We start from the raw sequence: 17,455 nt of genomic DNA on the forward strand, positions 1-17,455 counted from the left end.
TTGTCTAAAGCACCTTTCCCTCCTTGCATATGGAGCACCTGTGTCTCTGGCAGATCCATTGCAGAGTTCCACCATCTCAGAAAGCCACACTGAGCACACAAGAGCAGTACTGGGGCTTGACATGAAGCAAAAGGATGGGAATTTAATTTATCAGAATGAGATGAATCTATAGAAGGTGCAGGGGCTGTTCACTGTTTTGATGCAACTCCCACCTTGTGACAAGAGGCTGACTGGTTTTGACAATTTTCCCTAAGAAAGTTTCTTCACTGGAGTTCTCCCACCCTGATGTACTCAATGCCACTCAAACAAAACCAGTGTAAATGACAAACAATCTGTATTGATGTCATGCCACCTCAGAATATGCTGCAATTCTGTATTTTTCATTGATCAATCTGCTTGACATTTTTTTAATAAGCAGGAATGTAAAAAAAAAGAAAATAAAAGAAAGCCATACATKGCCAAATAATGCAAAACACCGATTAAATCTAAAATTAATATTGTATATGTTTTTASTTCTATTTTTTTCACTCAACACAAGATTTTGATAGCATGCAATTTAATTGAGTGCCAGAGTGATGAATAAGGAGGAGAATCTGAAGTGTCATATCAATGACAAAATACTCAGCTTGTTGTCTCCTGTTGTCATTTTAAATAATGCAGCAAAGCCTCCTTTAATGAATGTTTTATGTAAGATTAATCCTCCAAAAAGAATAGTTAGCACATGTTYCTCTTCTACAGACTTGTAATGAAATCTCTAATACCAATTAAGGGAATAGATTTGTTAACATAAATACATGATATTCTTTCACTTTAAACAGCACAGGTTGGCATCTGTTCCCCGGTTCATATTAGAAAATATGAAAACTGTCACTTCTGCAGATCRGAATTCACGTGGCTCAGGAAATCGCCTCCTTATCAGGCATCTTTTCATTCCAGAGCCATGTTCTGCTGTTGGCTGCCCACTGATTTATCTCCTGCTAAAGTCAGAGAGATAAGACWGCCCCAAACACACGGGCATACCCTCATCCACATTTCCATGGCACTCAGAGCATCCCCAGAGAAATCCTCGGGAATGCCCAGGCCTTGGGAGGCCCTCCTGGATCTCAGACCTGCTCCATTCATTACATATCCATTCAAATCAGAGAACCTCTGGCCATGGCACTGCAGCTTCTTCTCTCCYGTCACAACTAATTATGCATTTATATGCACCATTTCAGTGAATGAAAAAAAAAAAAGCTTTTTCATACTACAAAATGGGAGGAGGAAAAAAGAAAGAAAGAAAACCAAAGATCATGAAAAAAGCAGTTCAAAAGATTTCTGACATTCTGTCTTTTTTGTTTTGTATTGTTACATGAAACCAATGTGAATTTTACTGCAGGCCACCCCACTTGAATTACTGAACCAGAAATTCAGAAAGCCCCTGACTRAGATCTGTGTTGAAAAAATGTAAGTTCCAGATCCAAACKCTTTCTTGAGATCTCAGAAGCCAGAGTTTGCAAACASGATAGGATAACATATTCACACCCTGCTGCCACAGGAAATCACATCAATATAACTATTTATCTTGTAGCTAGTGCACTTTGGATTTTCTCATGTCTATAAACCACTTTTTATTAGTTAAAATTAGTTTAGTCATGGGAAGATACTTCTGCAAAATCAATTAATAACAATAMAAAATACATGAATGACCATAAGGTATTGATTAGTTGTTAGTAAGGTATGGCCACACAGCTATCACTGCTACTTGAGGAAGATTTATTGTATCAACATGATGTGAAAATATTTCATAACACAAACCTGTTCTCTGAGTTGTTTTCCTGTAATTATACACGAAATGCTTTTTCACGTGCCACCCTGTAACTCTCTGGCAAAGAATTTAGGCCTGTTGGTGTGTTTAGGAAGCCAGGAAAAGTCTGCATGTACACTTCTGAAATACCTTCTCAAATCCCCTGGCCCTCGCCTCATGCTGCAGCCGGCACTGCAAGGTCTCCTGGTTCCTCACATGGCAAAAGGAGAATGTGCTTGGACAACAGAAATTTTAGCAGCCATGCTGCTCCTGCAAGCCCTAATCTACATCAATCCTCCACTGTGCCTACAGAAGATATCCTGGAAGATCTTGAGGAAAGAAAAGTGGGACTGTAAAAAGAAAGCATGTTTCCACTATTTATTTTCTGATCCTTATCTTTCCATGAGAGAAGCAAGTGGAATGCAGGAGATGRTGAAACCAGCAGAAAAAGGGCTTTTTGTCAGTATTTGGGTTGGGTATGTGATAGAGAAATAATAGCTAAAATCTTATAGWAATACAAAAACTGGCATTAATTTTAATGTTTTTTCCTTCCATTTATATTTTCCAGATTCATATCTTTGAAAAAAAAAATTCTCCCGGTTTCCATTTGTTTATATGTATTATCTCTTTCTCCTTATTTATTAGCATTACAAACACAATATGGATGAAGAAAATTCCTTTTCATTCCTGCTGTTTATGTTTACATGAATATTATAAGCAGAAATTGAAAACCCCAACACCTTTATTAGGGTGAGATGGATTATTTGAATTCAGCAGCACAGATGGGGACAGAACAAGAGCTGGTGTGTTGCAGACCAGAYCTGAAAGCTGCCATGTAGGGTTTAAAGAATGACAAAATCACAAGTCAGAAGAAAAAACAGCACTCAAGGATTGCATTTTTGACCACCTGTAAGAGACCTTATGGAAGACCCTGGACTGTCTCACGATTGACTAAACCCCAAAGCAGGAGAAAAGGGGGCTTTTGCTCAAAGGAGTCTGAGCCAGGTTAAGGTGGAAGGACTGCCAAGTTTCCAGCTCCTAGGCTGCTGAGAACAATGGATGTAAGCTAACAATAGACATTCTTTCCCCACCACCTGGCCGGCAAGTCATGACTTGCAACCCCCCCCCTCCTGGCCTGCAGCCACTCGCTTTGAAAAAGACTATAAAAGGTCTCCTCCGAAGAGACCACCCCGAGATCTCCCTACCAACTGACTGACGACCATCGTGGGACCTTGGAAGACCCCGTCAGCTGGTAGCTATACGACCCAATCTCTCTCTCTCTCTCTCTCTCTTTCTCTCTCTTTCTCTCTCTCTTTTTTTCTCTCTCTCACCCTCTCTCACCCTCTTCTATCGCAAAATACCCAAATAAATTAGTCCTGATTATTTGAAGCATATACATTTGCCTCCTCGATTTCTTTTGCACTCTGAGATTTCAAAAGAACCTATCATGACCCCCGTTTCAACTCGAACGGATCGTGACACCCCCCTATCTCAAATCCTAGGTTATATCATGCCATTTTAAATGAGAAACCACAGCATTAAAGGCAGCCTTTATCAGTGTATAAGTAGGAGGGAGAACGCAGAATAGCTTGTTTACAAGAATTTACAAAAGCCTTTGTAAACATTTTACAAAATTGCAAGGCAATTTGCTAAAGGCCAGCCACAAAATACTTTGGCCACTAAGTTMTAAATTAATTATTTTCTGGGGAGGGGGGAAAAAAAGCAAGACACCTTGCTCATAGAATCAATTCTGGCATAAGATATATATTGCTTGAAATGTGATGTAGAACCCCAAAAATTCTAGCACTTTTTGCTTCACTGAAGCGAAGAATGAGAGGAAAAATCATAACAGAAAACACATTCTGTTCAGATTCATTTTAAGGGAGATAATTTTGCCCAATTGCATTAACCAAAACAATTCACCTCAYTTATTTTATAACTGAAATTCAGTGTATTTCACTTAATCCAATGACACCTCCCCCTGAAGCTCCTCAGAGTTCATACCAACCCACATCCTCTTGTGGGAAGAGCATGGGATGTTCTGTGGTTCAAAATTAGACCACAGAGTGTGGCTGCATCAATGCTCACTTGCTCTGCTGACCCCAGAGCATGTAAAGGAATTTAAACAAAGTGAAGTCTGCACACTGGGAGCTTCTGCACTTCCATATTCAGCCTGCCACGATTCATAACAAGTATTAGGGCACACAAGAAGCAAATCCTACTTAATCTCTATCATGAATTTACCTATTATCATAGGAGCATTATATTTATAAGCTGTAAACTATAATGTAAATTTGAAAAGGAGCAAACTTTAAAAAGAAAAAGCACACATRAGGTTACAGTGATACAGGTTTTTGTGCTTTCATAAGCATAATGATACGGTTCAGGCATTATTTCAATCCTGTTCTAAAATGTCATTTGTTGTTTATTTGCTATTATACCTGATTGTGAAGTTTTTAAGATTCTGACATGACTTAGATATCCTTYGCATATTTTTCCATTTACTATTTGAGCACATTTTGCCCCATTTCCCTTTGGTCTACATAAAGATTAAACTTCTGAGACACCACTGAGCTATAAAAAATTCATGACCCACCACTCTTCCTTTATGACCAAGGCTTCATTTCTCATTTCCAGAAGTGGAGCAGGCCACACATCAACACCCCTGGAGGTTCTGAAACCACAAAGGAAGCTTTGGGTGTAACATGTGGGTTGCTAAATCCAAAATGAGGAAAAAAAAAATCATCAAAATTAGAAAAAAACCCACCAACATGATGCCCTGGGCCTAACATTGKGACATTTTTGTGATTTCATGGGGTTTTTTTTTTCATTCCTCTCTGAGGGTTTGTACCTTCATAACATGAAGGCATGTGTTCAGCTCTGATTCTCACCATGAACAGAACTCAGTCAACAGCTACAATGAAGATGGGACAAGCAGCAAACTCTGGAGGCAGAGGACAAGCATGTACAACTTGAAGAAAGAAGAAAATATCCAAATTCACTGACACATGAAGAATAAAACCCAAAAGCATTCATCTCCCATAAATTAACTCCTGTAGCGGGAGCAATCTCCATAGCTCGCAACAGCTAGATTTTCTATTTCTGTCAAAGAAAGAGGCATTTCAAGGAAGAGAATTGAATTTTCAGAATTCTGTGTCACAAACAGGTCATATGAGTCTGTACAGAACTGTGTAGTCCTAACCAACTGCATAAGATACCTAAAGAGACTTTTAAAATACCACTGTGCAAAATCCAGATTTGGGCCTGGGAACGGTATTTCAGCAAGATGAATTTGGTAAAGGCACTGCCCAAATAAAACAGATCAAAAATATTTAAACATTATTCAAGTTAACTGTTTCTCCTGTCTCCCACCTCAGGAAAATGAACCAATTCTGATTCTGCTTTTGCATGCACTGTTTTATGGCTGCCTAAAAAGGGACTTTGGATTTCCCCCTCCCTAATCTTGAAACTAAGAAAAGCTGTGCGCGGCTTATTTACAAATACATTTCTGTGTGCACCTGTCAGGCTCCTCCTGCCYTCCTCTTCATATCTTTCTGCTCCTGTAGTAAGGAAGAGCTACTTTCTTCAACTCACATCTTGTTACAATAAATGTTCAATTTTCTATAGTCAGGTTTCTAAAATATCCAATAGTAGTGTATATTACGTAAAAATGACCACATATGCAAGTAATTTTTCTCTGAACCTCTAGGATTTAAACTTTTGGAATTGTTTACCATGACCATCTGAGCATGAAATGAAATGTTTAGCAAGGGTGAAGAATGAAAACCTTTTATYATGTCCCTCACCCAGAGTTTAAGCCCAGTTTTACAGCTCAAGCTAAACCCTAATCAACCTKCACAAAATACGTTTCTTCCGGCCTGCCTAATGGGAAAAGTCCATCTACATTTGAACTTCTATTYTCAGAAAATACATGCCATTATGTATTAGCTGTAGAGTTTATAGGCTAAACATTCCAGTGAAACAGCACTGAGAGACTGCAAAGAATAAACTGGAAGAGCCATTTGGCTCAGGTATCCCAGCAAATGCATAAGCAATAGAAGAATCAATTTGTTACTCACTGAAAAAGGATTAGCAATTTTCATTTAACAACAAATACAGCAGTGTAGGTGCTGGAATTCAGAGTAGAGAAAAATGCATTAACTGGGCAGGGGGGGGAAGTTATTTTTCTCATTATTGAAGTACTATAATCATAGTTGAATTTCACTATGTACAATTGCTCCTTGATGGTTCTTGTTGAGTAATTTTGTTCTGTCAATACAATTTGCCTTCAAATGTCAGTTTATACAATATCAAGAATAATGGACTCACTCAGGTGCACTTGGAAATTGTAATAAAATATTAATTTTGGGCGAAAGAAAACTGATAATCATCTAGTTCAGTACTCTACAATTATGCCTGAGCTTTTTGAGAATGTGTAATAATTGTGAACATTGCAATATSTGTTAGACAAAGAGCCATAAATAACCAGGCAGTAAAACACTGAAAATGGGATATCCTCTGTATAATGTGCTTTTTGTTGGAGTCCTGTTTTCACCTAGTCCAAGACAGCAGTGAGCAAACCCTCCTATATCACTTCTAAGTTTCTAGAAAGTAAGCGCCTCCTCTATTTCTTGCATGTAACATATTTTTTGAGGTTCAAAAAGGTGAATTRTTTCATCAGGCCAAATTTCTTTGCCTCTATTTTCCCTAAAATATCAAGGAGCTGCCAAATAAGTTGCAGGAAATAACAGACGCTCATTAAACACTCACATCAAGATACTTTCACAGAAGCTTCAGAGAGGGGCTCTGAGTGGAACAGGGGCAGTTGTCCAGCTGCTGACCACATGGGGAGATGATGYTCACAGAGACGTGTTTATGGCAGGAATAATTTTGCCGGTTGTCCCACCTCTCCTGCTAATGCAGTGCTGAAGTCTGAGGGAGAGATTTGGCTAACAGGAACCATTCCAGAGTATCTCACAGCCTGACACCCATCTCTTTGTCAACAGCAAAACTCAGTGAAGGAGTTTAGCTTGAAAGGAACAGTAGGAGAGGTATTTGCTTTCCCTCCTTTGCTTTCCAGCTCAGCAAGCTGGCTCTTCAAAGCCAGCAGCAAACCGCGAATCTTCCTGCCTGTAACTTCTGCCAGGCAGCACAGGAGGGCATTTACACAACAAACCCCTCATACATCACTTCAATCGGGAGCTGCAAGAGGAGTGAGCTAAGAGTTTCCCCAAAGTGGAGTGAAGAACCATGCATTTAATTTGGAAGAGCTATAATTTGAAGAGATAGATGCAGCTCTGGCAACTTATTATTTGGTTTTTCATATGTGTGTGCGTGTGTGTGAGATGAAGGAAGCTTCCACAGCTTGTGCCAGTGTCCATATGATGAGGGGGYAAGCTGCTAAGTGGTTTAATAATTCTATTTAAGAGATGCAAGGTTATCACTTGAGAAAAAGTACTTATTGCTCATGTGAGTCCATCTGTCACTGAAGACCTACATCAAAGTYGTGTCAATTTGTACTTCTAACAGGTGGAATAACAAGAACCCAAGTAATTTGTGACATTCAAGATAGCAAAATCAAAAGGAAGCTATTGTCTGCAAATGGSCTCGTTTTTGCAAAAGTGTAGCATAGATTCTGGAGGCCTACTTAAGGCTTTGCTTCTAGTGAAACTGCTGTATAGCAGTGACAGTGTAACCATCAAATATAAGCAATATTGCATTAGAAGTTATGTCTAGGCTTAAAAAATACCTACCTTTGAGACAATCTATTTATGCAGAAAGATGCAATGCCTCATCCCAGCAGCATAAATTAATCTTTAAGTTGTCTGAATGAGRATTCCTTTTACATAAGAGCATCTCTGCACAGTTAAAAGCAGACACCGAATTACATAAAATTGAACATCAGCTGCCAGTGCCATGGTAAAAGAGACAGACTCCTCTCAACCACTGAGATTAAAGCAGAAAAGGAAAAAAGGAAACCAACAGCTGCATTGCCCTGCCAAGCTGTTTTCCAGATACTTATTTATAGTAGGCTTTCTAGTTTAGTTCTGTGTTTTATTAAAACATCTGTGCYGAATTTTGTAGAAAAAAAAGATGTAAAATTATTTTGTCTTTAGTAACGAATGAATTTTCTGAGTATTTGGAAGGGAATCTGCCACTTATCTTGAGTTAAAAGTTTTGGTAAATAAACAGCATCTCATTATCTTTGTTCCCAATGACCATAACAGCATTGCTGGCATGTTAAGTCTCTCGTGTRGTTAAATTAACTGAAATCTTACACATAAGCAATATGTGAACCAATTAGGTTATAATTTTGCAGCACGACCTTGCTTGTTAAGATTTGTTTTTCTGTTGGTTTTATTTCCCCAAAAATATGYAGGTTTTATTTTTGCTCACATGTAAAGCAAAGCTGCTTTTAGAGGCAATTCAGAATTAAGACTGTGTTTAATATAAAACTAAATATGATAAAGTAAAAAAGGAAGAGTTAAATAGCAGCACYATTAGAAAGGATTGCTGGAATGCAGCTGTTAACAGCAATTTCTGACTTGCACTGCAATTTTATGCACATTTTCTCAAAGGAACTCATCTYATCCATTGGATTTATCACAGTTCTTCACTGGCTTCCAACCATCTGACAATCCTGACTTTTCACAAGGTGTCTTTCCCTTTTATGGAGTTGGCTCAGGTTTTTTTTTTTTTNGACATGATCAAACTATAATATATATCTCCATAAACTTGCTAGGACATCTGTTACACATAATGTAGTTGCACTTACATTTTTTTCTCTCATTTTCAATGTTTCATCACATTGAATCAGAATTATTAGTAAAAGACATTWAGTAGCTAGGCGTTATGAATGACTTCTATTAAACAAACTACATTTAACAGTTTTAAGTCGCTAAGATAAAAAGCTTTATAAGCACTCAGAAAACAATAGTCCTGAGGACCTTACAAAATTGCAGGTGGGTAGGTAGTTGAGAAGCCAGTTCATGAATTTGAGGCCATTTGTAATTTAATAAAATTAGTGGGGTGCTCTACATAACAATGTGCTCAAAACAGAGAATTTTATGGGGCCTGGAGGAGTTCCTCTTTGACAGAAGTGTTTGCTTACAGACACCTAAGGGCTATTAAACACTCTGAGATATCCCATGGAGAAAAAAATATGGAAAGTATTTCACAAATCATCAACAAAAGAAACCCAAACAATCATAAGAAAAGACATGAAAGCTGCTGAGAAGTTTCTATTCAAAGAAAGCAAACAGAGAAATAATAGCATTTGAAATAAAAAGGAAGAACCATCCTGTAATTAGAATTATTGCAGTAGATAAAATGGGGCACAGAGAGGTACAATATACTTCTTTTGTATAGCAAGTCAATAACATTATGTACTTTTTCTTTTTTCTCCCTTTTTTTTTTTACCCTAAGAGGTTTCCTTTTCTTCAAGAAAAACCTTTAAGTAATACTACAGTCAATGCAGGATGTCCAGAAAAGATACCAGTCTGACATTAACCCATGCATGGAYTCATTTTTACACAGAAATAGGTAGTTTGGAAAGGAACAAAACTGAACTTTGATTCAGTTTTACCTATAGTTATSATATATGTATTTATTTTTCATTTATTTTGATGGAGGATGGTATTTAATAGCTCTAGAAGAGAATGGAAAACACATACAGCCTGTCTTGGAAAGGATGATTCTAACGTCGTCACTCATTTAAAGAGAATTAAAGGAGTTAAAATAATGGCAAAAGCTATTTAAAGAAAAAAAAAAAAAAAAAAAAAAAAAAAAAAAAAAAAAAAAAAAAAGGTGGTTTTCATGGGATACAAGTTGCAGTTACCAAAGCATATGCAAAGGATTCAAACACAAAATTAATACATCATTAAGTTTTCCCTTTCCAAATTAATTTTACTTCTGTGTTTTAGCAAGGGAATACAAATTTTTAGGGAAGAGTAACAGAGTCCCACATATTCCAAGGTTTTATAGTGGCATTTTTAAAGTTGTCTTTCTTTGGTGCACATGGACATGCTTAATGAAATGGATGATTAGAGGATACCAGGCTTCTCTTCCAATATTTAGATTGGCCACTCACTACAGACCAGTTTCCCTCACAATTTCTCCTCTACATTGATTCAGGAAAATGACTAGTTCCCAAAAAATTGTCTTTTCCATTTCCTTTTGGTTTGTCTTTCCTTTTGGAAGGGACATCTGATCTCCCTGTCTGACCAACACCAAATATTCTTTCCCTGAAGATGTGCAGAGGGATGGGGCAGAGAGTGAAGGAAAAAGACTGATGTGTGGGAACAGGCTGGAATACCTACCAGWGGAAATGCTGGGGGGTAAAGATCCACCCCCTGCCACGGGATGTGAGGCCAGGATGCTATTTAAAAATCCCGCCCTCAGGAATCTCGAAAGAGACTTCACCCCAATGGTCGGAAAGGATCCTTTCAAAGAAATAAAAATGATCATTAATCAAATGTTTTGTTCTCTGGCTGACAAAAGAAGTTGACTGGTTAAAGAAAGAACAACCAAATCTCTGCAGAGTTAACAGTGGTTTCACTGGAACAGATCTCATCAAAAGCAGTTAAAAGCCTTTTTTTGCTTTTCAGCCAAATCATACAATACACAGCTTTAACCAGAAAAAGGTTTTCTGCAAGGTTTCCAAATGGAGAATTCCAGTACTTTGAGGAGGAATAGAAAAAATTGCTATTTCAACAGCAAATTGCACCTGTGRGATACTCAGAATGCATTCCAAATGACTCCACCATGCAGGCATTTTACAGTTTTGTGTTCATATCAAAGACAGGCCAGTAGAGGTGAAGTTAGACCAGCAAAACTGTTTTACAGTAGTATTTTAAAGCCACCTGACAAAAGTCATGTCAGGCAGGGAGCAAAGGGGAACCAGAATTWGCAGCTCCGATACTGAATTTTGTGTCAAGGCAGCTCCATCAGTCAGAGCTTCTGTCCCACCTCCCAACATCTGTCAATATATTGATACAGGTAAAAACCAGGGGTATGAATGATGCCCAAGGATTTTTAGCTTTTTTTATATTTTTCATATATTTGTAACCTTTTGATTCTAGACAACCTGGACATGGCCCCTTTCTCCTTTCCTCTCACCAGAAGCTCAACGCATTTCGTCCTTTCAACACAGTAAATGGTGTGTTCTTCTCATTGCCTCTAAGTAGAGTTTTATTTCTGGAAACAATGATTATCTCATCCCCCTCTTTTAAAATAAATACTTGTGACATATCTCCTGTACTGGTGAGAAATAAAGATGTTTTAGCATTTGATCCACTGTTTCAACTTTCAGCATTTGCACMCAGATCTACAGAGATCATTTCAACTTCCTCATGTTATTGCTCAGTGAGTGCCAGYATCAAAGATGGATCTGAAATGACAGCTCTGCACATCTCACTTAAAAGCACAGAGTCACGGTTCTCCCACCTGGCAATAAATCTAAACTAACAATCAGAATAATCTGTATATTTTTGCAACTGCATCAAGTAAGCATCCATCCAAAAATTTAGGTGATGGCAAATTTGTTTTCCTCATCTTGCAGGTATTTCATATTTGTTCTTTGAAGAGACAGAAAGCATCTTGATCTTTATACACAATGAGAAAAATAAATGGTCCTCAACTGTTTGGATTTTTTTTTTCCACTGATAAAAATACAGTGAGGAAAATTTACCCTCAAAACACACATTTACTTGCTGAACTTAACATAGCCTAAGAGAGACTTCAGTTTTTTACTTTTATTTTCAAGCAAGAGTTCTATTGCTTCTCCTTAATCTACTTGTCCTTTAAATTTGCTAATTAGACATGCTGCAGTCTGTAGAAAAAGAATGATTTTAATTAATGATCTAGATGCAGTACTTYTATTTCTGATGGCTACAGATAAGTTTTCCCTCTGGACACTCSAGAGACATGGTTGGTATTCTTCTAAAAGTGTTTCCAAATTTCATGGCTTCCACTTTAAAATATTTGCGAAGGTCATTGTGGACAGACGGTACAGAATGCAGTACACAGAAATTTGATTTTAAAATGGAAATTCTTCCATTAACTCCAAGATGTTTGGTACTAAACAGCATCCTAAAACATAAAGGCTAAATAATGAAGATACGAATACTTCCCAGATAGAGCATTCCTTCTGTGTTTCAAAATATGAATTTTACCAACCATAAAKTACAGCCACTGAGTCACACACCATATGTACAGACCTTCAGAAAAGCCAAACAGCTTGAGCTTCACCACTGACATTTTCCTCTATTTAAATGCTGTTAAATGGTAAATRACTCCAGTTCCCTAGCAGTCTTACAATACGTTACTGTATTACAGAAAGTAATGAAGACAACCTCAAATTTATTTCACTTAATGTATATATTCAGAAATAAAAAGCAAGCAGCAAATTTTAGAGCAGTTAAATCTGTGAATAGTGAGAAGAGACTTAGAGGTCTAAAATTGCTGGGATTTATAAGCAGCAAGTAACTAAAAGAATACATATAAATAAATGTTTTTCCCTCACATTCAAAAGTTAGGATAGGATTCAGTTGCTTAAGTGTAAATGCTTTCTGTCATTTGAGATGCTCTAAAAAATCTGCAGTGTTCCCAACTGAAAGGCAGACATGACATGATCTKCAGGAGATTTACACTCTGAAAGGGGCACTAAGAGGCCAAGTAGCAGTTGGAGATTTAAGAGTAGGGACTGAGTGTCATTTTAGGCAACTGAATCCCATCCAAACACTCTCGTGTCCCCTCAGAAGTGTCTCTGACTAAGCAGAACACAGAGTYACAATGACAGGACCTCATTTAGTCTCTTCTACAAGTCCACAAACAGCTTCTGAAAAGGACAAGGTTGATAACATTCAGCCCCAAGCAGTATCCACCACCAACAAAAAAARAATGCAGGCAAAATGAGAGGTTAAAAGTTCATCCATCTAAAACAAACATGTCCTAAATAAAAATATAGCCCCAGGATAAACAGACAGGTGATTTTTTTTAATCACCTGCACAATGAAGTGAAAAGGCTTTGAGACTTGATTAGATGACTTTATATTGGAAAGGTGATAATCACGGCATGTAAAGCAAATTAATTCTTGTTAAGCCATAACAATCACCACCAGATGGACAGAGCTTTGATAAGAATTTAGAAGTTTACTCGAATATTTTACTTGTTTGCTTAAACATTATTGAAATATTTGAAAGCATCACATAGAATCACAGAATCACAGAATGTGTAAGGTTGGAAGGGACCSCTGGAGGCCATCTAGTTAACCAGATTTCTTGAGAAATGCCATTCTGCCAGTGCACGTCAGACTCGTGCTTTCCACCAGTTCTGTTGTTTTCTGAAAAAATGGACACTCATTTTTGCAATGGGTGCACTCAGACTAATGGGAAGATCTTTTAGTACAAGATTCTAAACTGGGAAAAAGAGACAAGACTATTAAACCATGATTCTTCAGTGCCCTCAAATGCAGCTGTTATTTAGCAGGTTACAGCCATGGATTTACTGAGGGAAAAAYGCCAACATCTCCCTGCTTCTCCATAGTTACATGCAATGAACRCTGTGTCACCTTAACACGGGAAACTGCTTTAGTTACAGGTTTTAGTTGGAAAAGGGCATTGAAACTGTAGAAATATATGGCAACACTCAAAATAGCTGACAGTTCATGAAGTATCCACCACTTTCTGAGTCCTGTGATACCAGCTTATAACTCACTGTAAATTCTTCAGTTTCACAATAATTACAGCTAAGTGCCTGTGCTCAGAGGTGGTGCGGGACTGCTGAATCAATTAGCCTGCTTTCCACCTTCAGCCCTTGCTCCAGGGGGAATATCATCCCACAAATTGTAGAATTTGATAGGGAAATCACTGGTATAGCATCCTAAACTGGCATGGGTTTAGCAGCATAATTATCCCACTGAGCAGAAGGGCAGGAGTGGGTGGCTGGGCAAAGGAACTCCCCAGGATTAGTTCAGCTCCAGAGCACAGCCATGAATTAATTCACACACATTTATTGCCACTGCAGGGGCACAGCATGGCCAGCCAGGAGGAAGAGCCACTGCTCCCACACCACATCCCATGGTCCTGCACCAGGGACAAAACTTTGCCCTYTTCCTTGTCACTGCTGGTTTTTCTGATTTACTGCACTTCAAACTGATTCAATCCTTCCTGCAGGTGGAACTGGCCATTTCATGTGCCCTGTACTTCTGAGCACCCAACAGCTACAGATTCAAAAGTAGCTCTTTGGCTGCTTAATTCAATAAACTGCGATGGGAAGTTCTACACAGCTCACAATATCTTCTGTTTTTACTAGCACCATCTCTATACTGGCACCGTCAAATGACTTTTGTTAGTTGTTCTTTCCCCACAGGTTTTGGTTTGGAAAAAGAAGGAAATATGCACAGGTGGTGTACTTAATGTACTTAAKGTACATTGTTATTTGTTTCTATATAGACACTTGTCTTGATGCGTCTTGYGTAAAACCCAACAAAGAGAAAGTTCTTAGGAATTCTGCAGATGAAGGTGTCGGAGAAGTGAGCGAAACACTGGAGGACAGAACTCAGAAAGCGTTTTCCTRCTTCTGCATAGTGGAATTATCCAGTTTTATCTCTGAATGTCTGAGAGAAGACTGACTTCTGTTATCAGCACTTCCCATTCTGAAATAAAACCTGATTTTTATTGTTACTAGTGTTTCCTTGGGGAAGTGAGAAGAAGGGTTAGAGCATTTTTTCCAAAATTATTTATAATATATCCATTACGGAAACTACTGAGAACTGGTCGACTTTTCTCTCRTGTGATTTTATTGATTTATCCTTCCTAGACCACATTACTTCATAATTTTTTATGAGGGAACATATGGAAGGTTTTTATAAGGAATGGCTTTATAAAACTTTGAAATTATGAYGTCGGATTACAATTTTTAGAGCACTCAAAAGGCTTGACTTGCAATGAAAAAACAAATCAGAAGCAGGGAAAAAATTTATCCCTGATGAATTTGTTGGATCATGTTTTCAGTACATTTAAAAAACATAAATTGTTTTCCATGCAATAATCTGTAGATTTAGAATATGCTCTTAATTTATTTTAGAGCTTTTTGACTCAGGAAAGCAAAGGGTGATAGAGTGGTATGCCTGAACTTTATCCTGAATAATTCATATGTCTTAGAAAAATCTAATTTTCAAGATCACGAAATAATATTTTGCAACAGACATAGTAAAATATTACAGCATAAGAAGAATTAACAAAAATTACTGTGCATAACCACCACAGAAATCACAGAACACAGAATGGCTGAGGYTGGAAAGGACCTCTGGAGGCCCCCAAATCCAAGTGAATCATGTGAAGATATCTATGCCCTTGCAAACAACACAGTGAAAACTCCTGAAGGCTCAATTCTGCCCTATGGTACCTAAGCCAGTAAAACCAAACCTGCATTGTGCTGTGCAGAGGGAAATTTTATATTTTAATGTTCASCAGCAGATTTTTAAAGGGGTCGTCCAATTTTGTCTCCCCAGATTGCACCAGGGTAGTTGACATCATACCCATGCAGCCAGAAATAATTGTGTCAACCCTCCATGAACTTTCAAGAACTCACAAGTCCTTGATTGCCTTTTCCTGGTGTCTGGATTATTTATTTCCATGCTTTTTGGATTTACTCTTCAGTTGGATTTTAATTCTGAATTTCCTTCAGTTTATTGGTTTGGAAATAATAAAGCATTCCTRTGCTTTGGCCTCAGTTCTGAGGAATAGAACATTCTAGCCCAACTCTTGGTGAACATATTTTCAAAGACCTGCTTTTCTCTTTCAAGTTCCCTAATCTGTGCTCCAGATTTGTATTTACAGGATTTGACAGGAAACATGAAGAAAACAAACACTGGGMAGGGCAAAGCTGCTGTCCAGGACTGCAGCCCTGATGAGTTTAACCTTGAGATCCTTGTGAGAGACAAGGCTTCCCTGCAAACCTGGAGTGCTGGGGAACTCTCATTTCTTGAGTGGCACRTGGGAATAAATCCAGAGTTAGGAATATTTACATTGAATGAGACGATTTTAGAAAACCYCAATTATAACAACTTTTGGCTTTACTTATGACTTCTCAGGGACAAAAAGCAAATGCTGAAAGAAGATTACAGATCCTAAGGAGGAACTGATGTAAGTTACAGAATATATGGGGAGAATATCAACATCTAATTTAATTTCCCTTGCTGCTTCTAGACAAACAGGTGATTTGGGGGGAAAAAATGAGGGAATTGCTTGAAAAGAGTTCTACAAACACTACAGGCATTTATTTTGTGATGTGTTAAATGTCAGTGCACACTGAAGTGCTGGGAACTGGGAAGATTGGTGTGACAACATTAATATGATTAAGGCTTTTAACAGCAACAGCTCCTGTGTTGAATCATCTTTGTAGTCTTAATGGATTAGTAATTGGAAATACTGAGCTTCTATGAGATAAAACAATGTGTGCATGCTTAAGCTGTCTATTAAATAAGTATTTTTGAGTCATTGCTGACCTAAAAATAGCTTTACCACAATGCTAAACAAGAACCTGAAATCTTTATGTATTTATAGGTATATGTGATACCCAGGACACCGCTACAAGCCCTGTATGATATGCATTTAGATTTCATTATCGTGCCTGTGTTATGAAATTAGCTGGAGACAAAATACTTTAAAATYACAGTTTTTTTATGACAGAAGAAAGAAAAGCCTGCGATGGCAGCCAAAACCTTTGTGATTCATTTTGYATACATCATTTAAGGGAATTATTAATCCATTAATAATTAGCTACATGAATTCCATTTCAGTCATCTTTTCATCACTTTTTTTTTTTTTTGTAATTTTAGAAGAAAAAATCCTGAATTAAATTTAAGCATTTCTAAGAATTCTCCATCCTTTATGTTAGGAAACTCCCATGTGAAATGTTGATGGGGGTCTTATAAACTGGATGGTTAAGAATTTCCAGGGGCTTTTAAGTTTTCAACTGCCAATTTTCATGGCATTTCCACAAAAAGAGAGATTAGGTTTTAATTTTGTGCTTCATGTGTACAAATTGTGGTAAGTTTTAATGTAATGAGTGATAGAGCTTTTCATGAGTGACATCTGAAGATGAATATGTTCCTGCAGCCTGCTGTACATTCTGCAGTTCTGCAATTAAAGCTCACATTGTGACTCTTATAGCCTTGYTGTTCCAGTATGAACTGGGGTAGGAGACAAACACTCCTCACTTTTAAACAACAATTAGTATCACTGAAAAAAGGCTTACTATGCTCAATTAAAAAAAAAAAAAAAAAAAAAAAAAAAAGAAAAATAAAAAAAACAAAAAAAAACATTTGGGGCTGAGTGACTTTCCGTTAAACAAATGTAGGGTAAAAACTGAGGATTCCTTTCACTATTCTCATTCACACCATTCACAATTCAGTGCAGTAATATCAATGAAATTAAGTCCACAGGTTTGATTTCCTTCCTTGTTRCAAATACCAAGCGACTTCTTCAAATAAGATGTCAGGAGTAGAAGTGGAAGGATCATTGTCATTACCATAATTGTGATTTGGAATGAACTATTTGATTAGAATTGCATTCAATAATAGTTTACATTTACAAATCTATAGACAGAAAATCCTCTTTGCCTCTGTTCAATGAAGATGTTCCAGCCCACATCTGATAAACCAA

The 17,455-nt window shown here is 37.6% G+C and overlaps 1 protein-coding gene across 2 annotated transcripts in view; it reads right to left on the reverse strand.

The window, feature by feature from the left end:
* The window catches only part of LOC130588942 (ephrin type-A receptor 6-like), a 379,324-nt gene that overhangs the window by 55,139 nt on the left and 306,730 nt on the right, over nt 1–17,455 (reverse strand). For both annotated transcript variants that reach the window (XM_057389986.1, XM_057389987.1), the window contains one exon: nt 10,105–10,227. In XM_057389986.1, coding sequence (XP_057245969.1) covers nt 10,105–10,227 — 123 coding nt within the window. The remainder of the gene's footprint in view (nt 1–10,104; nt 10,228–17,455) is intronic.

The sequence above is a fragment of the Malurus melanocephalus genome, unplaced genomic scaffold (genome assembly GCF_030028575.1).
Source record: "Malurus melanocephalus ecotype Western Australia unplaced genomic scaffold, MMel_1.1 scaffold_21, whole genome shotgun sequence".
Classification (NCBI taxonomy): Eukaryota; Metazoa; Chordata; class Aves; order Passeriformes; family Maluridae; genus Malurus; species Malurus melanocephalus.